The sequence below is a fragment of the Podarcis melisellensis genome (genome assembly GCF_964234715.1).
Source record: "Podarcis melisellensis genome assembly, chromosome: 1".
NCBI lineage: Eukaryota > Metazoa > Chordata > Lepidosauria > Squamata > Lacertidae > Podarcis > Podarcis melisellensis.
In genome coordinates this window covers 68,526,373-68,548,023 of record NC_138528.1, presented here as the reverse complement: position 1 = coordinate 68,548,023, position 21,651 = coordinate 68,526,373, and the positions used below count along the sequence as shown (strand labels likewise).

The window sequence follows — 21,651 nt, the reverse complement described above, 5'->3', positions numbered from 1 at the left end:
AAGCACCCGCAGTGTGATTCTGCCTTTGAATTACAACCACTTGGTGGGGATAGGTTCACTACTAGTTCCTTATGCTGGCAGAACAAAACTTTGAATCAGAGTAGTGGGTTAGTTTGCTGGCGACACTTGTACCCTGCCTGTCCTCATAAAAAGGCTCAAGGTGACTAGCAGCAAAATCAAACCATTAGCTAACAATTTAAAACATAAGTTACAAAACCATTAAAATACTATAAACAGCAATGGAAAAACAATAACGGAGCAGTTTTCAAAAATTACAAACAGTTTTCAGATTACAAACAGGTAGAGAGAGTAGTAAAACCAATACAATAAAGCCATCATCTGTAAACAAAAATCCTTCTTACATAGAAAAGTTTATTCTAGCTTCTGGAAGGCCATTAAAGAAACAGTGAGACACACTTTCCCCAAAGAGAATTCCAGAGCCCTAGAAGAAGACACAGAAGAGGCCCCTGTTGCACCAGCATTATTCAACACTGGCATTATTACCACAGTACTCACTAACACAAGTGACTAAATGGGCACAGTTGACATCTAATGCACAGAAGTCAGTTGCAACAACAGTGTAACATATCAAATTAAAAGACAGAGCAAGTTAAATAAAACTAAGGGATCAGTGGAGAGCCTAAGGTGATTGCCCTGTGCTATGACCACGATCACGACTCTACCATGCTGTCATAGGACAGGAGTCTAAAATAACTCAAAAACAAATCACAGGGGTATATCATCTCCAGAAACATAACACAGCTTATTTATGTATAAATACATTGAGGTGCAGGACATGGGGCTCTATCTTATGGTAGACAACTAAGACCTTCAATGTTGATGAAAAGGAATACTTGGTGTGAAGGAGAGGAATGCTGTTAACATTTTTTTTTCACAATAACTCACAGGAACATGGGACTCCAGATGCAAACACCCATTAAGAACCTCAGCTCCACTGCTGAGGTGCAAGGATAAGGTAAGTAAGCAAGGAAAGGCAACTCACCAGGGAAGGGCAGACCATGCCTCCAAGTCATCATAGCATAACTCTTGCATCTTTTCCATCTGTTTCCCCTAAGCAAAGACGTGAGTCCTCAAACACTCACGACTACAGTGTGTGTGTGTCCCACAGCCCCACCTTAAGGAAAGAACGTAAACAGCACTCTCTTACTCAACAAGCTGGAGCTGTCTGAATGATGGTGTCCTCCATATGTTCAACCAAAGCACATCTTTCCTCTCCAGGCTCAAGCTGTTTTTGCAAATTTGCAGCTGAAGCTGGCTTTTTAAAATAAAAAAGGTAGACTGCTTGTGCGAAGCATAAAGGAAAAGATGGACAACACTGATAGATGAGCCAGAGAGTGATTCACTGGCGTGACTATTACTCATTTCAGGGAGGCTCTCCCAGCAGTAAACTCTGAGCTTTTTATATTAAGGCTGCAATCCACAGAATACTTACTAAAGAGTAAGCACCAGTGAACAGAGCAGGGGCTTACAGCTTTGTAAGCATGATGTTGCCCTAAGGTTATATATTTGCTTAAGGTACTCAGCTTTGCTTCCTTCTTGCATCTCTAGCAGAACTTTATATTGAGCCAAATAAATTGTCAAATAGCAGAACAGTTGTAAAAAGAACACAGACAATAATGGTGGATTTGAAAATATTGAATAATTTGAGAAACAATGTCATTAAACTGTGACCCAAGCTTGAGATTGTGTAAGAAAGATTTCTCATTCTTTGTCATTAGGATGCTGGATGAGTCACTAGTGTCTGAACCATCACTACAGAGGTCAGTAGCACAGTAAAATTGCTTGCAGACTGTTTGTTGAGCTTCTACCTGATTTGTTTGCACAAAATTTGAGGAGAGGCTATATGACATTATATCAAGCAAATGTTATACCACACTTTCCAGTGTGTGCAAGAATGCCAAATTAATGTCAATTGTACACACAGCATTTGCCAGTATGCCACTGAACCATACCCACAAATTGTGACTGTGTAAGCACCCAGCATTAAATGCTAAACATTTCACTAATTAAAGGGTTTACCTGCAGAATGCTGGTGCAGTAGTGAAAAGTTCATATAAAGGTCTGGGATCCTAAAATGATCATATATTTCCAGAAAGTTCTGTTATTCAAATACTACCAAGAGAAAAGCAAGAAAAACTCTACACAATATAAGAAACATCTGCCCAAGACCTGGTTATGCAGCATATTTTCATAGGATAAAACTTGCTGTGTATCACTAAAATTATGTAATTGGTCAGTAGTCCGACATAAAAAACAAACCTTATATTCCATTGGTGGGTCAGCAAAATATGAGATTCTCCTTTTCCCAATGTAATTATCTAAGATGCATGTGACTTCTTTGCATGATCTTAGTTGAGCAATCCCATTACATTTTGCTCAGGAAATAAACTGTTATCCCTGGGAGATGCATATAACTGCAATTATTAGACACACTATGAATTATTTACAATAAAACAGAGTTTCTAGGAACAAATGAAAATGTTCAGTCTTTCTATTATTGTGTGTAGACAGTGTCATCATATAGTTTAATCCCCAGGTGGTACTTTATTTAAATGTACTTGGAGGAATCAGGAGTTTGCTGTTGCTGTTCTGTATTGTAGAGACAATGAAGTTCATATTGAGTTTTCTGACTGGTTTATGCTCTAACCCTTCCATGACATATGGAACATAATAAAATATGTGCCCTGTTTCCTGGATTTTGTTACTATGGTGGCCAAAGGCACTTGTGTATTCTATTTGTAACATTCATTTGTAACCTCATGCCCCTGATTTTAGTTCATCTCCTGCTTGGAAGTGGATCTTCCAGGATCTTCTGGGGACAAGAAATGCTCACACAAAAATATCAATTTTGCTCTGGGGCCCATTTAGCTCAAGTCAGGCCACCTAGTGTCAGATTTGCCCCGTGCCATTGCATCATTCTGATGTTAAAGATGTGTATATGGGTTTGTCACTGTTTGAACTCAGGAAGACAAATATGTCCCCTTGCCCTGGAATAGTTATGTTTCTTGAGGTGGGGGGAGCACAGCTTACTCACCCGTCCCCCAAGTCTTTCTCATTTATTTTAATCTGACCTATACCCACCTGTGGAACGCCCTTCCACCAGATGTCAAAGAGAAAAATAACTTCCAAATTTTTAGAAGACATCTGAAGGCAGCCCTGTTTAGGGAAGCTTTTAATGTTTAATAGGTTATTGTATTTTAGTGTTTTGTTGGAAGCCGCCCAGAGTGGTTGGGGAAACACAGCCAGATGGGTGGGGTATAAATAATAAATTATTATTATTATTATTATAATACCAGGGGTTGACAACATTTTTGGGCCAGTGGACACATAATGACTTTTGAGAGGGTGCTGGGGACAAAACGGCTGCTATGGGGCTGGCATGGCATAACACAAAACCGCTGCAGTGAGGAATGTGGAATAACACACAATTAGAGAGACAACGATCCCTGACCACGTAAGGCTCTATACAGCTCAGGACCAGCTTCCTTAAGACTGCCTTATACCTTACACACCCAGAGTACCTGGCACTGATAGTAAATAGCAAGTGTTCCAAGCAGTGCTGGGTGGCCACCTATTAAATTTCCCACTATGCTGCAAAGTGATACTACATCACATTCCCAACGCGGAAAATGAAAAGGCTAGTTAGGATATAGCTGCTTCTTGGAAGATCAAGCGAGAAAGGGGAGCAGCACAGCAGGTGGCTTCATTAATGAAGTACTGTACGGAATAAATATCGACAGCCCGAGGCCAATGCTAGGTGTTTCTACTCAGAGGAAAGTCTCTGCTCACTCAGTTCAATAGGACATAGTCCCAGATGTGTATAGCTGTGCAGCCTCAGGGAGTCAGTACCCCTGAAATCAAAAGGACTCGCTTCTGAGCATGCCTGAATGGCAAGGCTGCACTCCGAGGAACATACAGTTCAGGGACCAAAGGCCCCCGCTGGATACAAAAGGACAACAAAATGACTTGGCTGGGATTTATTCCAATTTTGCATTCTCCAGTGACGTTATCAAGGGAAGAGGGCCGCATTTAAAGGCACACCAGCAACTGCCTTCTAATGTTTGAGGTGCCACAAGAATGCAGCTTTGACTGAAAGCACAGATACCGCCCACTACGCTCAAGGGAGGAGGGGGGAAAACCTCCACAGGCGAAGCCTTTCTTTAAAAAATATATCAGCCAATGGTATGTGTTAGGAGCTTGCTTTTTTTTTTGCGCTGAGGAAAGTTTCCCGCCCTCAACAGGGGCTCTGCTGAATTCTCCTCCCACTTGAGTGGCAAGACCAAAAGCTAGGTGACGTCATCGCCTTCCTGACGCTAACTGCATTTCACTTCGATGAGAGCGAAAACTTCCGGTATACCCCTGGATTGGTTTCCCGCCCCCACCCTTCCCCTCCAATGCAAAGCGGGCATTTATCATAGAGCTGCCACAGGGCTGGAGCGGCACAGTTACACCACAGCGTGACGGCTTTCAATGGCCACCGGAAGTGCAGGCTGTGTTGCCGCTCCAGGAATGGCCGATCTTCACTTCTCTCTCCCGTTCTATGTGCCCTCCCCCCCCCCCGCACGCACCCCGAGAGCATTGTGGGAGGTTCCTTGAGGAAGGTCTTCTTCCGTTTCCTGCTTCCCTTCTTCCTTTCACGTGGTGAGTAGCGAGGAGCAGGGTTTAAAAGGAGCGAATAAGTTCAAGAAGGCGCGCGATCTTTTTTTGGTGAGAGTCTTTCTGTTTCTGAAATTAACGTATTGGGTTGAAACAGTAAATGAGTAAGAAGCTTGTGTACCTATAATTAATCGAGACTAGAGTCACATCTTGATGTCTTCCGTCGTTGTGGTGTGCTATAGTACTCGGAGAGAAAAACTAATCTTTATTCACTGACTTTGTTGTTCTGTAGCAAAGTCAGTCACCAGGTTAGTGACAGACCTACACCTGAATTCCAGTGAACTTTCTGAAAATTGGGGGAGGCAGAGTGCTGATTAAAGTGACTAAAGAGTTTCAAGGGAAGAGATTTGTAAGTAAAAATGAGCCACACAGCAACAATGCATTGTTTTTTTCCTTTGTAGCCATCCAGTTTATTTGGAAAAGTTGTTACGAGACCTTACTGCTTGAAGGGGGGAAAACTATGCACCAGATCAACTCTGCGTGCTAAGTGGATGAGCCCCCAAACCACGCTGGATTAAGAGTACCTGCTGATTTTGTAGTCTTGGTAAGTTTGTAAGGAGCAAATATAGACTTTGGATTACAGGCATCTTCAACCTTTTCAGGCCCAGGACCCGCTTTTAACCCAAACATGAAATTGGCAACCCATTTCTTACTCTTTTGCCATATATTTGCATGGTGATACTGCTCCGGTTGCAAACCACCTTGGATCAGGCTACTACCTTACCTACCAGTTTAATAGTGTTCTACGTGTTAAAATTTCTATTGTGTTCTGTTCATGGCTGGGGAGCCCATCACAGTTTCAGTTTGGCCTGCTTAACCCAAACCACACCCATCTGTCACATTGGGTGTGGTGGCTTCTGGCTTAAACTGAAGCGTCCAGTTCTGGCTCTTAACTTTAAAGTGGAAAATAATGCTGAGAATGGTAGTGGTTATTTGTAATCGTTTTAAGAAGTCTAAATTATCAAGTACCAAAAATGCTTGTTTACATCTATGCTATAGTCGGAGACCATTGCTTTGGGCTGCCTTCTGTTACAAAACTCTTAAAACTGCAAATACATTTAACCTTACATTTGGCCAGCCCAACTTTCTACTCTCAATCTGGGTATGTCATTCCACCAATGTTTCAGTATGTCAGTCTGCATCCAGTCTGAGGGTTCTTCACATCTGATATGTTGCTAATGCCACTTAAGTTTGTATTGCAAATCTTAAATAGTTCTGGATAGGCTTGAGTTTATATTGAGGGAATACTTCCATTTTTTAAGTATTTTATTGTTTTTTAATAAAAAGTTTGCATAAAAACTGAAGTTGTTTGGTTTTTGTTTGTTACATGAGGATATAATTTTGAGGAACGCGTTCCAGTGGATGTGTCTCCAGTGAATGTTCATAGGACTAACAACATCAAAATTGAACAAAGTAATCACACAGATTGGTGTTGGAGGGACTTTATGATCCTCCTTTATGGCCCAGGCCCACTTTGAAAAACAAAATTAGCTGGTGGAACATGTAGGATCCAAAACAGGTTGTAGCCAGCTTATCCTGGTAAAGTACTGCCTTTTTACAATGTCCAGGTATGTTTGGGAACACCTTTCCCTTATGAGCATCTTTCTCCATATTAGTCCTCACTGATGCTCTGCTGTGGGCACCATGAGAACGCTTTTTCAGTGGTGGCACAGCCACTAATACACCACTTAACTAATGCACAAGCCTTTAGCTTAACCAATAGTTATTTCTGCTTTGTTCCTGTGTAATATTAAAGTACAGAGGATTTTTCACCAGTTTTTTTCTGAAAAGTTGTTCTAGAACCTTTAAGACTGTAGATAGAGGGGGCTCAGTGAAAATCCCCTCTCCTCCCTGATACACGAAAAGGACATTTCCTGCATCCAGTAGTCTGCTGGAGAATGCCAGTGGTGACTATCCCATTAAAGAAGTTTGAAGAGAAGTTTGAGTGGTATGGTAATGCCACTGGTTCCTGGGTGTACACTGGAATTTGTGAGCTACCTTTAAATACGAGTGTAAGCGTCTCCTGTCCGGTTGGCTCCTTTAAAGCAAGCAGGCTCTCTGTCCCTCTCCCCTCCCCACTCAGGTGGCTAAATAGCAGCAAAGTTTTTCAGCTCCCTAAGCCAGGGAGGTGGGAGAGAAGCAGAGCCTGCTTGCTTTAAAGGAGCAGAGCGGGAGAGGAGAGGAGCCTTCTCTTATACCCCTCTCCTGCATAATTAGCAGCATCCTTCTCCACACACCCCACGCGTGCTCCTTGTCCCTTGAGTGCTTTTCCTTCCCTCCCCACTTAAAACGTGGTTACAAAGCATGGATCCTCAGGATTCTTGCACTGGGTCTCCACAAATTAACCATCAGATCACATAGCATGTCCATGGCTACAGCTTGCACCAAAAAAATCACGCACCCACTGTTGCCTGGGGCCGCAGTGGTGCAAAAACGTTGTTACAAAGCATGGATCCACATGGATCCCCAGGATTTTTGCAAACTCACCGTCAGATCACATGTCTGTGCCCACAGCATGAACCACAAAAATGGCTTAGAATGTTTTTTTTCTTGTTTTCCTCCTCTAAAAACTATGTGCGTGTTATGGTCGGGTGTGTGTTATAGAGCGAAAAATATGGTATGTTTTTTAACAAATTATGTCCTGCATAGGGAATCATTCAATTCTGAAGAAAAACCATTTCAATTTAAATAGATGCCTAAATTTGTAAAATGTTTTTGCTTTTCCTTAAAGATAATATATAGCTAGTTTGTTCTTGTTCACATCTGCTAGTTTACTACCTAAAAAAACGTATGTATTAAACAGCAGAATAATGTGAACATGGTCACCTTAAGACTTTTGCATACAATCAAAATTCTGGGCAACCACAACCACTTGGCACAGAAAGACACATTTCCAGTAGGGGACAAAAGCCACTGGTATCATGGTCTGAACTGCTCGTGTGCAGGTGCTCTCTCACATGTAGAACACTCCAAACACATTCAATTTCACAAAACAATGTTCATGTGTTTAAGCCTATCTTTACAATGAGAAGGGCTGAAACGGAAATTCTGACTCCTGTGCCACTTTTGTGCTCGTACATTGAAATAGCTGCAAGAAAACATTTTGAACAAAAAACTACTCTCTTGGTGGACCTTCCCCCCAAAAAAATCAAGTTAGGAGTATTAGAATTGGCAATGAGATACTTTTCAAATTTTAAGCTTATGAATACACAGCTGAAATTGTGTTTATTGAAGCCTGGATACATAGAAAAATCCTTTATGCCACTAACACACAGGCACCACCAACTTCTTTGATTTTCTCTTCTGCCTTTCTGCTGAAGAATTTTGCTTTCACGATTACAGGCTGTTTGGGCAGTTTTCCCTTGCCCAGGACTTTGTAGTAACCCTGGAAAGATAAGGAGATTTAGCAAAAACTCTTAAGTCCAAATATAAGGTACACAAAGCCTCTTGCAGTCACTACCAGCTGAACCAATTTCCATACAAATCAAAAGCAAAATATTTCAACGTACTGTATGTAACAATGACATCGTAACAAATGACCTTTAGAAAAAGTTTTGCCAAACATTTACCAATTACAAAATATAAATCACCATGCATATTCAGTATTTTCTCACTTTGTCTTCTTGGTTTAAAAATACTTTGGCAGACAGAACAATTTGATATTCTAGAAAGGGTTGTCAGAAAACTAATATGCTATGTTGAAATGTCATTTTGTTCTCTCGGCCTGAGCACATACCATGAAAGGTTTGTATACGTACTTGGATCCTACGTTTGTTCCCACCAGGAACTCTTTAGTATATTTTTCTTCCCCCTGTGATCAGTATTCTACAGTGGATCAAAGCACACTTAGGAACAAAGCCAATGTCAAGAATGCAGTGTGCACAATGCAGTCTCAACACAAACACTGGGTTGCCATACATATTAAGAGCAAAATCAAGTGTTTAATATACAGTATAACTATACTGAAATCCTAATTATGACAATAGCTTTATTAGGCCAATGAAAATGTTACAAAATAGCACATAAGTTTTTCAGTTCTCCGCAACTCTTCATCAGGCTTGATGGTAAAGAAGCCGCCAACTTTGAGGCAGAGAAAGAATGGTAGCAAATGCCATCTATGTCTACATCTGGGAGACAGACCTAGGGAACAGCTGGTTTTGTATTTTCAGAGATAGGCAATTGGCAACTGTGTTTCCTGCACCCTAAAACCTGCATAGCACCTAACAAAGTCTCATTTGAACATCTGCACTCTAGACACTCACCAGATGAAGACTTGGTCAGCTTTACCACCAGTCAAATTCTCCCTAACTTTATTTAGTATCTATCCCGAAGAACAGTTCTGGAGAACTTGAAAACTTGTACATTGTTTTGAAACATTTTTGTTGGAATAGTTTTGTCTTGGCCTAAGAGACCTCACTCCAGGGTGGCTCACCTAGCACCTTCATTACATAAGTGCCATTACATAGATGCCAGACAGAAACATTCCCCTTTGGTTAATTAAACTATAGCCTTTTAAGCTAGTGGGTGGTATTTTATTGTGTTGTGTATTTTGTGCTTTTATACCGTAAACTACCCTGTGATCCTTATTAGGCTGCACTCCTAACTGTGTCTACGCAAATGTTAGTCCAACTGAATTCAATGGGCCTTACTTTCAAGTAAGGGGTGTTACAAGTTCAGCTTTTATCTCTGAAACAATTTTAGGACTTACCATACTACACAAATGAACTAGCTTCACACAAATTTTATATTATCAAAATAAACTTACCGAGCGTACAACATCAATAACTGGAGCTAATCCCGCCTGATTTTTGGCATAGTTGAGTCTTGTTTGCTCACTAACAAGTGTCCAGAGTTTATCCAGGTTCACTGTAGGACAGAAGTGCTGGTTTTTCTTCAAGTGGTAATGTCTCATACCAACTTTTCCAAAATAACCAGGATGACTGGCAAGAAATCACAGGCAGAATACAGTCAATGCGTAACTCATTTTGAAATGCATGTGCATCATTACCTAGCTAGAGGACATACAAAGTATGTAACATTAATTGCATAGCCTACTGAATGAGAAATTGTCTTCATTTAAATTTCTCTAGCCAGGTTCATCAGGTTTTTTTATGCTTAAAACCATTGCAAGGTATATCTAGTCTACTAGTACCCAGCTTATTTCCCTCACACACACCTCAATGACATTGTCTCCTAGCAACTTTCAGACTGAGTTAATGTGGTCCACAGAGGTGAAGAACAAGAAAATACAGAGTTGTAAGGAGTATTTATTGTCCGAAGTAATAACTTATTTAGTTCCAGGTAATCAACTAGAGCAAAAATCAAACTAATCAGATGGGGAAAAACCCTGTCTATTTCTGTGTCCTTACAGTTGTCCCAGTATTTCACTGCCTGGTGCCCAAAGTACCATAAAACACGACATTACACACACTGCTGTACACAAACCACCCTAAATTTATAATTTGCCAGGAGGGAGTTCTGCACTACAGGTAACTTTTATGCCCAAATATTCTGTGACAGAAGACAAACTACAGCAACTTCAAAAAATATGTTGTTCTAAAGGAAAGGGAAAGCTGTAGTTGATCCAACAATAAATATTTGCCTTAACTGTGGCTACAATGGGAGGTCCTCCAAGCTCTTGCTTTTTATATGAAAGCAGTCAAAGACGCACAGTTCTATTTGTTTCCTTGCAGCAACCCCAGCAATTCACCAAACACTTTTGGAAAATCAAAGCATTGACTCAGCATTACAAAGACATGCAGAATGATGATACCGATCCTCCTGGTGGCCCCACACTTCCCAGTTTGGGATACGAGTTTTTTGTTACTAACCTGGTGACTGACTGAACTATGAATAGGGCAGTCAGTGAATAAAGGTCAGTTATTGCTCTTCGAGTACTATAGCACACCATGATAACTGACAATATCTAGATGTGACTCTAGTCTCGATTGCTGTAGATCAGTAGCAGTCCATGTGATGGGTTTGAGCTGCCCTTCTGACATTGGCATGGTTGCAGTCTGGGCTGTGGACACATTCTGGTGCTCCTGAATGCACACAGTCCCAACCTCACTGTCACCCTATCCAGGTAAACTGCAGCAGTGTAGCAACTTCACTCCGCCAAAGAGGCCACTTCTGGTATAGATAAGTGGCTCTGGATACCTAATTCAAAATTAAACCTGAAATCCTCCGCTTGTTTACTGGGACAAAAGTCCACCAGAAACAGTGTAATGGACTGCCTCATGGCCCTAAGCAAGAGTAGGTTATGATTCCACTTCAGCCTATATTTAACAAAATTAACATCTACAGAGTGGTAAAGGTTATTTTGGTACCTATTATGGATTTGTTCTTTGCATTATATAATCAAATGCTTGAGAAGGAACAAAAAATGAGAAAAAATGCTTACTATTTGTCAAAATTAATTCTGTGGTGGTGCAAACCCCCAGCATTACCACGGCCTCCAGGATGCTTCCTGTGTTTGCCTATAATAGAAATGAAGAACAGATTAAAACCTTGAATTCAACTTCAATTAACAAGTATTTACATGCCTTTCCCAACCTCACCGTAATCATCATCATTTTCCCCTGCACTCTGGTTTTATTTCAGTCAAGGTTGTGAAATAAATAGCCAAACCTTAAAATAACTAAGTATTAAAAATGAAGCTTACAAGTACTACTAATGTTATCCTCTACATGACTTAGTCTAGTAATAAAGCAGAAGAAACGATGAATGAGCACAAACCAACAAAGTAAATAATCCTCTACACTTACCAATACGGCCGTGGCCATGGCTAACATGACCCCTCAGTTTCCTGGTCTTCCTCAGTCTGGAAGGCTTAAAAGATTAGATATATATATATATATGAGAAAAACATACACAACAAAGCTTGACGTAAAAGGGCTATCAACCCCTAGCAGACCACACTACTTCAGATGAAACAATTTAAGCACAACCCCCTTTCCTCACTAATGGTTTCATCACAATTTTTTGGCTCCTTTCATGAACTGTTTAGTTATAAAGACCCTGTAACTAAGAACTAACACATTTGCTTTCTTCCAAATTCTCTCCTAATCCCCTTTGTATCATATTTTTCACTTGTAAGCTGTTTCATTCATTTCAGGGCTGTTTCATTACTGATTTTTGTAAGCTACTATAGGCGGCTTTTAGGCTGAAGAACAGGCTTAAAAAGAGAAGTGTTAAATATATAAATATATGTGGCTTTTTAAATGCATGTTACATTTTGTGGCATTGATATGGTTCTTTATGTTTATGCTTATAGGAGTGGACAGAAGGTAGATCATACTCCATAGGTAGACCTCTGACCAGTTGCGGGCATATAACCTGGTACCTCTTGGCTGCTGGGATTATTTCCATGAATGGTAGATCCTCATCGGATCCAGCAAGGCACTTCTTACGCTCTTAAGATTTAACACTGCCCAGTTATGCTTTAAATTAAAATGCCCTGAATAGCCTCACTTGCATTGCAAATTTAATATAAACTGGATCTAGCAAAAACAACAACAACAAACCGACTGAAGTCAGCCCACCCCTACACTAATACACTCTTAGCCTTCCTGAGCCTGCGCAACAAGATTGAGTAAATGAAACAAATACACTACCATGCTGCTTTAATTTTATATACTGTACACTGCCCTGGTGTTTCAGTGAGGGGGCAGTGTATAAATACTTCAAATAAAATAAGGAGGAAAACGCTTCTGCTGTGTGGTCTTTCTAGCCGGGAAGCATATATCACTTTTTTATTATTACTATTAATATTCTGTTGGGAGCCGCTCAGAGTGGCTGGGGAAACCCAACCAGATGGGCGGGGTAATATAATTAATAATAATAAAAGGCCCTGCTCCCCTCCCCAAAGAAGTACTATGTACTCTGGAGAAGAGCTTCTACAGGCCATGTGCTCTGCAGTGAGGAACCTTCCTCTTGCAAAAGGGGTGTCCGAGAGCCGTCCCTTGCACACAGGGTTCCCACATCCCTCCCCCCGCCGGGCAGAGATGTACGTGGCCCATTTCGGAATTGTTTGCAGAAATTAAAGGGGGGACGAACAAAAACGGGGCGCAGTCCTAGGGATGCGGCTGCCACGTCCCGCTCCAGGGAATTCCACGAGGCTCTGGGCAGAGGAGGAAGGGCTCCCCTTTTCCGCCTCCCTCCGACTGCAGGACGAAGCAGAAGGAGGGAGAAGGAGGAAGGCCCCGGCCCAGCCTCAAGCCAGAAGCCGCCCTCCTCACACGCTGCGCAGAGAGGCGTCGGAGAAGCCCCGCAAAACCGCCTCGGCCGAGCACGCCGCATCGCTACCTACCATCTTGCTGGGCCAGAGTCAAAGGGAAAGAGAGAGGCCTCTCTCGCGAGCTTTCACAAAAGAACCGGGGGAGCGCGCTCTTCTCGCGATGTCTCGCGCGGCGGGGTGTAGGGAATGGGTCAACGAAGCTCAAAGCGTAGTTTCCGCCGCTCACGAGCACGCATTCGTGCTTCACTTCCGGTTCTGAGAAAGCCTCCTCCATGTGCGGGGCAAGAGGGGCGGAAGTAGAGGTGACCGATGCAAAAGTTTAGCCAGGGCGCGCAGCCAGACGCTTCCTTTCGTTGCGTCGTTCTGAAATGATCGTGCCCTCCTGCCTTACAGACGAGTCTTGTTGCTTGTTGTAGGAGTAACCTTGGTTATTGGAAGAGAACACTTGAGGGTTTTAAAGGGAGGGGGAGGGGGGCGGGACACAATTTAGGCTGTTAAAAGAGTGTGAAGAAAGGTTAAAAGCTGGTGTGCAGTGCATGGGTTTAGTTTGCTTTCTTGATGAATAATAAGAATAAGAACCCCAGTGGGTCCTACATCACTGTGTTTCTGTGAGAAAATAAGTACTGGAAGTGTTACCAGTGAGAATTTCAGCATGGTGCTTGGTGTGTGTCTGGAATATCAGTGGGGTGTGGAGTTCCGTAGGGGGCAGAACGTGTATCATAGAATCATAGAGTTGGAAGAAACCACAAGGGCCATCGAGTCCAACCCCCTGCCAAGCAGGAAACACCATCAGAGCACTCCTGACATATGGTTGTCAAGCCTCTGCTTAAAGACCTCCAAAGAAGGAGACTCCACCACACTCCTTGGCAGCAAATTCCACTGTCGAACAGCTCTTACTGTCAGGAAGTTCTTACTAATGTTTAGGTGGAATCTTCTTTCTTGTAGTTTGGATCCATTGCTCCGTGTCTGCTTCTCTGGAGCAGCATAAAACAACCTTTCTCCCTCCTCTATGTGACATCCTTTTATATATTTGAACATGGCTATCATATCACCCCTCAACCTCCTCTTCTCCAGGCTAAACGTGCCCAGCATGTAGAAGGGTTTAAGTGTAGGATTTAATGTGGAGCAGGCTATGGCGGATTCAGTGAGCGCTTGACTTTAACACTCATATTGGGGAGATGGTTGGGGGGGGTGCATGCAAGGTTATGGGATGTGGTCTCTTAAGAGGTGCCCATAGCGTGCGCGCCCCACCCAATGGATGATTCTTCCTTTAACCACTGCACCACATTGATATTTCATAACTAAAGGAACAGGCATTGTGCAGAACATCCACTAGTACTGATGGCGGTATGGAACCTTAAACCGCAAGGTTCAAAGGAAAGGAAACGCAGAAAAACACAGTGTGATAATTGCATTATTAATAGTGGCCATTTTGACGCACACAAATCCAGCTGGGTTAATCATGACATCAGTATGCCAATTAACACATGTATGTAGTATATAGTATGATTTTTATCTTTTTTAATCTCATTGGTAACACTGACCCTCTTGATCAATTGTAGTTCATCAGTTTTATGTTGCAGTCTCCCTTTAAAGTGCCATTGATCCTTTATTGGGGCATTAAGGTCAGGCATACAGTCCTAAAAAGTTAAAATGCCCTCCAGTCCCTTTTTAATATTGCCATTTCTGGTGTCAGATTTGTGTCCATTTATTCTTTTGTCTGGCCTGTTTTTTATATGCAGAAAGTCACTGTGAACAATGTAAAATGACCTGATGAACAAACATTTACTTTGAAGTTTTTGTTTTTAAGTAGACCAATTGTCTATGAAGTTCTCAACCCATCTAAGCTAATAGTCGCTGCTACATCTTTTAATACAGGGATAGGAAACCTGTGGCGCTTCAGGTGTTGTTGGCCATGCTGTCTGGGGCTCATGGGAGTTGAATAACATTGGAGGGCCACAGGTTCCCCAACCCTCTTTAAATATATTCCATAAATGCATTGGGTAATGTCTGCTTAAAAAGCAATGCCAATAGATTCCACCGGTTAACCAGGAATTCTAGCTTTTTAAAGAAATAATCCTAAAGGAACAAATCACTCAGCCCTCAGGAGTTGCACAAGTCCCACTCTGCAAGTGGAATGCCTAGGATTTTTAGGCTGCAGTTAGTAAATTCTATTAGTTTGACTGTTACTTTGCCAAGATGCAGAGGTTAGCTTCTAACAAGGTTTAAAACAATGGTTTTGTACTTTGGGCTGTCAAGCCCAGTCCTATGAATATCTACTTGGGGGGGGGAAATCCCACTGTGTTCTAAGGGATTTACAGCATGAGTTATACAACTTCAAACTAAATCTAGTTATTCATTTAGTATTGAGGCAGCAGCCAACATCAGAAGAATTCTAATGAATGACATTTGACACAAGTATTTACACAATTTATTAGAAATCATACATACATTAGAAAAAGATGGACTGTACCTCACCATTTGCAGCCTGTGTGTCAAAAGGCCAGAGATTTCTCCATGTTTAGCAATCATAGTGCAGAACACATTATAATTTACTGACCATCATTTAAAACAAAGCAGATAATCTGTGATTGTGAATCAAGTACCTTATTACAGAATAACTTGTTATTCTTTTTCTTGAAAAATTAATTAGAAGAAACACTAGAGAAAAATATAAACTCTGTCATATAAAAAATCAGACCTCTTTCATATACCCCCACCCCCAAATTCCCACACTGGAGTTCATTCACTTCCACAGTACACCATGTAGCTCTCACAAACATCTGATGAAGTCAGTGGTTCCGCTGAGACAGTCGGCTGCACATAATTAGCTATTCAGTTTGCACCAAGCATAACTCAGTTTGCACTAAAGAAAGAAGCACCTGTTATTTTCAGGAATATACAAATATTACCACAGTTGTCCGTGCTCGTGACAATTTTTGTTTGTTAAGGACGCTTACAGCACATCATTTACAAATATCTATCCAAATACATTATTATTATTATTATTATTATTGCTGATGCACAGTGAAACATCATTTGCAGTCACTTAAACTTGTGACCAGCTAATTTTGTCCCCTCCAGCATCAGAATTGGAAAAAAAGATGTAGGTGGTGATCTGTGCCGGCATCATAAATAGTCTTTGGATCCATATTTCAGTAGAAATGAATTAATTCTTCTTGTGAAGGAACCTCATTTTATTTCCTGAAATAACACAAATGAGATATCATAGTTATTAATAGACATTTTAAACCATCAAGAATTCAAAACAGCACAACTTCTTTTTGGTAAAGAGGTCACAGCATACAATGCAATCTATCTATATCTTGGTGGTGTCTCAGAAAAGCAGCATAGCATTCACTACTACCACAATCCTGGTTTATGTACATGAGATGAAACACAATGATGAAACACTCTCGTTTTACAGTGGTACGTTGGGTTATAGACGCTTCAGGTTACAAACTCCACTACCCCAGAAATAGTACCCCGGGTTAAGTACTTTGCTTCAGGATGAGAACAGAAATTGTGCTCCAGTGTTGCGGCAGCAGCGGGAGGCCCCATTAGCTAAAGTGGTACCTCAGGTTAAGAACAGTTTCAGGTTAAGAACGGACCTCCAGAACGAATTAAGTTCTTAACCCGAGGTACCACTGTATATCTTAAAATTTATTTTCATGCTCAAACATTATAATAAAATTAATTAGCAGAGGAGAACTATCTGACACATACATGGAGTGTGTGTGCACAGGTAACAATTTCTGTGTACAAAGAGGAATGATGTCTTCCCTATCACTACTGTACAATTGTACTGGGTTGACCAGCTTACTGTTTCTGTTTTTTAAAGCCTCCTCTCCACATCCCATTTAAGGACATATTGTTAAAGTATATTGTTATATCTTTGCCCTCCCTTGATTCTTTTGAAAAGCATGAGCGTTACATTATATGAACTTTACGTTATATGCAATGAATGAATGAAACAAAGTCCCATTTTTCCCCCCAAAAAATAAAGAGACTGCAATTTTAAGTGTGGGTTTGGGGGGCAGGTGCTTGACCCTTTTCTGCTTTTCATCTACATGAATTTCCCTCATAATTTCCCCCCTTATAATTTCATTTGATCAACTGAGGCCCTTCTAAAGAATTTTCAGTTGTTGTACACATTGGATCATGAAGCAAAGCATGTTACCAGGACTGTTAAATAGGTCAGCACTTTCTGCAGAAGCTAAGCTCTTCCATTACTTGTTAATAAATGTTGCCTTCTCTTGAATATCTACCAGATGCTACAATGAAGAAGCCTCCAGGAACAAAATGTGCTTTATAATAGGGCCTTTTCTTAGCATTTTTTAAACATGATGCACATGCTTCAATATTTCAAAGCTTCTGTTTTAAGTTCCTTACCAAGGCCTCGCAGAAACTTATTTACTCCACTTTGTTCAGTGTCTGGAAGCTCTTCCAAATACTGTTCAACCCTCTGTTCAAAGAGACCTGTGGGAAATGGATGAAAGAGAAATATTGGTCTTTTTCCAAGAGAAAGGAGGATCAAGACCTAGTACTCTTACTTTTGTGGCAGCCAGAGACCCTCTCTCACACACACACCCCATTTGTTTTCTGAAGGGTATTTCAATAGCCTTATTTTCAAAAGTTCCATGTCTTCATTCATCCCAGCATTCATCAGCCTTTCTCCTGTTAGGAGATGGTGGGTGGGATTGCCAAAGCCTTTTTTCCTAGACACCCGCTCCCTTTAAAAATAAATGCCAAGTGCGTAAGCTGAATGCACACAAGTTAAATGCTTGTAAGTTGCAAGTTATGAGTACTACAATACATTAATAAATGAAAAGGCCATCTCACAGTTGAGAGAACAGGCCTTACCTTTTGCCCTGCATTTTCGGAGTTCTCTATCTTGGATAAACCCAGCAAACATCTGAGATTCCATAAAGACCTCTAAGAAACGGCGGATGCTCTTTGAAGCCACAGATTTGCGGAAAGCCTCTCTCTGGAAGACTCGCTCGGCCTTTTCATTTTGAGTGAGGAAAAGGGAATAGTGTCCGATCGTCTCCACAAAGAAACGGATGAACACTTCTGATACTAATCCATTCAGAGTATTACACTCTGCAAGAAAGAGGACACAGTATATAGTAGAACCCACACAGTATGAACTAGATGTCTCCTCCCCCAACTCCTGAATACCATTGTGTGTGTCCCTGCAGCTCCCTGTCACTGAAATAGCACCTAAACATTATTAGGATATTAGAATAGGATGTTCATTATCAGACTATTGTTTAAAATGTCTAAGTGGTGTACAACAGATTAGCCAACAAGTGCAAGGGAAAAAATGTTGTATTAAACAGGACATCACCAAGAGCCTGTCCAGCAGCTAGAAGCATCACTCCCACCCCCCAATTTGATATACATTTAAAATTCATTTGACGTAAAGACAGCATGCTAGTTTCCTCAATTCTCATAACCACAGGCTGTACGAATACCAACAAATGGGTTTCACTCATCCTTGGTTGGGTCTTCTGGAGCAGGTTTTTTTGAAGACCTTCACTTTGTTCTTCAAACATTATATTCTGGGCATTTTCCTCATTTATCAGAATACCAATGGGTTTAGAGTATATACCACAATTATACCAGGAGCCAAGCAAAATGTTTGTTTCCAAACAGCCTTTGCAAGATCCTTTTCCCTTTAATGAGGATGCCTTTGAATCTCATGGAGAAACTATTTTGTTTAACTAAGAAAGAAACTGTGAAGGAATGGTCAAACATTAGTATGAAAGGAGCAGCCAGCAGCAAAGGCAGAATTGTTGCCACTCTCAGACTCCAGTAAGTACAAAGCACACCAAGAAGGCTCCTGCCAAGTTTCTATAAACTGACCCCCCCCCCCAAAGGCTCAGATCAATATCTGCCCATGTCATGTGGCTAGGTCAGCCAATTGACTGTGGAATGTCTCTTGTCTTGTAACGTGGACACTTTAAGTTGATTTAAATTCCTCCCTTTAATTTGTAAATAAACAAGTAAGAGACCTTTTCTTCCCTTTCCCTAGTCATAGGATAACTAGTATTATTAAATTGATTAAAAAGCCATTTGTATCCTTTAAAAAAAGGCTAAATGACAGGGCACTTTTGCAAGGATGCATGTAGCACAACCCCACGGACATTCATGTAACAAATCAAAATGAGTATCAAGCTCTGCAAAGCCAAGCATGTGGAACTCAGCCATTCAGAACCTAAGAAATATTAAAATAGTTCTAAAGTCTCTTTAAGGGCTACCAAACACTTCAACACAGATGCATCAGTTGTTTTCCAAGGGAAGTCACAATGACTCAGATCAACACAGCAAGCTGCTCTGAACCAACTGTGGCTCCTGTTTCACTTCCATTGGGAATAGCACAGCATACAAGCTTGTAATTAAATTCTTACAAACACAATAAGTGAACCAAAAACAAAAAAAAAGAAAGGAAAAACAGTCATGGAAGTCACTCTCCAGAATAGCTAGCTATAGTCAATCAAACGGTTAGCAATGCGTGACAGTGTTGTGGAAAAAAATGTGTGCCGTCGTTAAATACTGAATGGTTTACTGTTGTGAAGCACATTTTTTGAAGTTGTTTTTCTTAAAGGATTTTCATAGTTAACAGTGGTACATAAAACGTCTCTGTTTTCAATTCATAGAGTCCTTTCTACAGGTCAGTTACATTCATTTTTTTTTTATAAATATTTTATTAGGTTTTTAATAAACAAATTTCCACTTTCAAATACATACTTCCATGAATCCAATGGACTTCCCCCATCTCCCGAGCACTGCATTCCCTGTGTAACCAAACAGGTCAGTTACATTCAGCGTGAGAATGTAATGGTGTGTTGTGAAGTACCCTTTAAATGTTGAAAAATATATATTTTTGTAGTTCGCTGATCAGTTTACATACAACATTCTTGTTTCCCTCTTTAGCTTCCAAGAACATATTATTCCCCATCCCACAAAGATTCGACTGTAAACAGGACTTGTTCCCAGCCTCTCTTACCCTCATCTGATTCGCTGTCTGAATCTTGGTTTATTAAATCACTCTTCCTCTCTAGAGCCTGCTCCAGAGCTGCTTGCAATTTCCTAGGCAAAAGTGTGTCTTCATCATCCATCTGAAGGAGGGAAACAATGAGCAGGCTTATTTCCAATCAAACTTTTTCAGGATTTAGAACTGAGAAACATATCTGATATTTTACACCATGTTGTAAATAAAGCATTCAACTCTTACACTGTGAGAAGAGAAAGCAGGCCAAAGCCAGATTTGGCAGTGATGTTGCAGCACCTTGCCCAGGTTTTTGAGGAGAGATGAGGTGTATTGAACATCTGAATTTATGTTGTTGGTTGTTCTATTTGTAATTGAAGTTTTTATTTTGTTTTATGCTGTTTGAATGTTATTGATTCATTTTGGCTTAGATTGTGTATATCTCTGCCCTGGGACCTTTGGGTGAAGGTTTATTGTTTATTGTGAGGTTGACACACCCACCATGTTTTCTCATTCCTAACTGATGGGACAACCTCACAACTCAGCCTGTTAACTCTATTTATGTTTTTCTAATAGGCTATGAAGTTGTTTTGCATATTTCAAGACATACATAAAAAACACACAGTACCTGTCTGATGAAACGATCAGATCCAAGGTTCACCATCAAAGCCTAAAAGGTAATCAACAGAGAAAAGTTTTATCGTGGTGCCTGGAGACATGTTATTGTCTTTACAAGAAAGGGGAGATCTAAATACAAGTTTGACCACCAAATTGAACTTCTAGTGCCATCCAGTGGCTTCAGAGTGTTTGGTATGCACCAATAATGTATAAAGCAGGAACCCAAGCTTGTGGTGTGTGTAGTGTACTGAACATCCACTCCTATGAGAATTAAGCTGAGCGTCTTACATCAGCATTGTGCCCTCCATATGCTATGGACTAAAACTCTCATGATCCCTGATGATTTGGCACACTGGCTGGGGCTGATGGGGATTGTTTGATCCTTCCTTTATTCAAGAAGACACAGTTCCACTAGTATCTGAGAAGGTATTCATATAAACCAGGGGTGGGGAACATTTTTGGCTCCAAATGCCAGATCCTTATTAGGATCAATCAGCCTTGTGAGCCAACTTTGACAGGTGGATGGGCCAACTCTTGAGCTATATGGACCAATGGTCTGACTCAGTATTAGGCAGCTTCCTCAGTTCCTATGACATGGGCCTTCCTATGTTCCTATTATATGGGAAGAAACCATGTCATTCCGTTTACTCAGACATTACCAGAATAGTAACAGATCCAGACACTCATAAGCAATTCTTATGACTCTCTGATACTGAATGAAGCTACCCTTGTATATATAAACAGCAATATAATAAGAAATTTGAGAGGAGGAGGAGGAGAAGACAAAGAAGAAGAAACAAAGACACCTGCTTTGCACATGTCACAAATAGTGGCTCAGAATCAGCCCTATCAAAACACCTCTTCCCCTGCTTTCACGACCCAAGGAAATAGAACAATGACACCGTCAGGTATGCAGTTGTCCTTAATATTTTCTGGACTGATGCCAATTACCAATGTAGTATCTTCCTCATCCTCTGCTCTCATGTTTGCCATGTTTGCACCACAGGAAATTAGTTCTCACATTGATCTAATTTCATGATGGATGAAAGTACGTAAAGGAGAATGAATAAACTCAGAATTCAGCTCAGAACAGAATAGTTGTGGGCAACAGCACTTCGACCAC

The 21,651-nt window shown here is 40.9% G+C and overlaps 3 protein-coding genes and 1 long non-coding RNA gene across 11 annotated transcripts in view; 1 reads left to right on the top strand and 3 right to left on the bottom strand.

Annotated features, from left to right (window-relative positions):
• Positions 1 to 3,993, bottom strand: part of TRIM66 (tripartite motif containing 66) — a 58,326-nt gene extending 54,333 nt beyond the window's left edge. Inside the window, exons 1-3 of one of the 3 annotated variants that reach the window (XM_081918135.1) lie at positions 3,889 to 3,993; positions 1,169 to 1,272; positions 1,004 to 1,071 (exon numbers count right to left, since the gene is read on the bottom strand). The gene's annotated coding sequence lies outside the window, so the exon portion shown is untranslated. Of the gene's footprint in view, positions 1 to 1,003; positions 1,072 to 1,168; positions 1,974 to 2,280; positions 2,414 to 3,888 lie in introns of those variants that run through there. The other 2 variants (XM_081918136.1, XM_081918134.1) reach the window with 2 other exon arrangements.
• Positions 3,994 to 4,756: 763 nt separating this feature from the next.
• LOC309374146 lies at positions 4,757 to 7,705 on the top strand. Its single transcript, XR_014170366.1, has 2 exons — positions 4,757 to 6,687; positions 7,284 to 7,705. It is a non-coding gene; the product is annotated as an uncharacterized lncRNA (long non-coding RNA).
• A 163-nt stretch (positions 7,706 to 7,868) lies between these two features.
• RPL27A (ribosomal protein L27a) lies at positions 7,869 to 13,076 on the bottom strand. The gene is made up of 5 exons (XM_081918836.1): positions 12,989 to 13,076; positions 11,445 to 11,508; positions 11,081 to 11,156; positions 9,443 to 9,617; positions 7,869 to 8,062 (listed from the first exon to the last, which is right to left on the bottom strand). The coding sequence occupies exons 1-5, from the start codon at positions 12,989 to 12,991 to the stop codon at positions 7,934 to 7,936; spliced, it is 447 nt and encodes a 148-aa protein (XP_081774962.1). The 5' UTR covers positions 12,992 to 13,076; the 3' UTR covers positions 7,869 to 7,933.
• A 2,243-nt stretch (positions 13,077 to 15,319) lies between these two features.
• The window catches only part of DENND2B (DENN domain containing 2B), a 158,711-nt gene continuing 152,379 nt past the window's right edge, over positions 15,320 to 21,651 (bottom strand). For all 6 annotated transcript variants that reach the window (XM_081918166.1, XM_081918165.1, XM_081918168.1 and 3 more), the window contains 5 exons: positions 20,539 to 20,580; positions 19,929 to 20,040; positions 17,780 to 18,019; positions 17,309 to 17,395; positions 15,320 to 16,120 (listed from right to left, as the gene is read on the bottom strand). In XM_081918166.1, coding sequence (XP_081774292.1) covers positions 16,086 to 16,120; positions 17,309 to 17,395; positions 17,780 to 18,019; positions 19,929 to 20,040; positions 20,539 to 20,580 — 516 coding nt within the window. In that variant the 3' untranslated portion in view covers positions 15,320 to 16,085. The remainder of the gene's footprint in view (positions 16,121 to 17,308; positions 17,396 to 17,779; positions 18,020 to 19,928; positions 20,041 to 20,538; positions 20,581 to 21,651) is intronic.

Coding starts and splice junctions, on each gene's coding strand:
- RPL27A (XM_081918836.1), bottom strand. Junction 11,157..11,444: donor CCATGGCCACGGCCGTATTG/GTAAGTGTAGAG, acceptor TTTCTATTATAG/GCAAACACAGGAAGCATCCT. Junction 9,618..11,080: donor AGAATTAATTTTGACAAATA/GTAAGCATTTTT, acceptor ATTTCTTGCCAG/TCATCCTGGTTATTTTGGAA.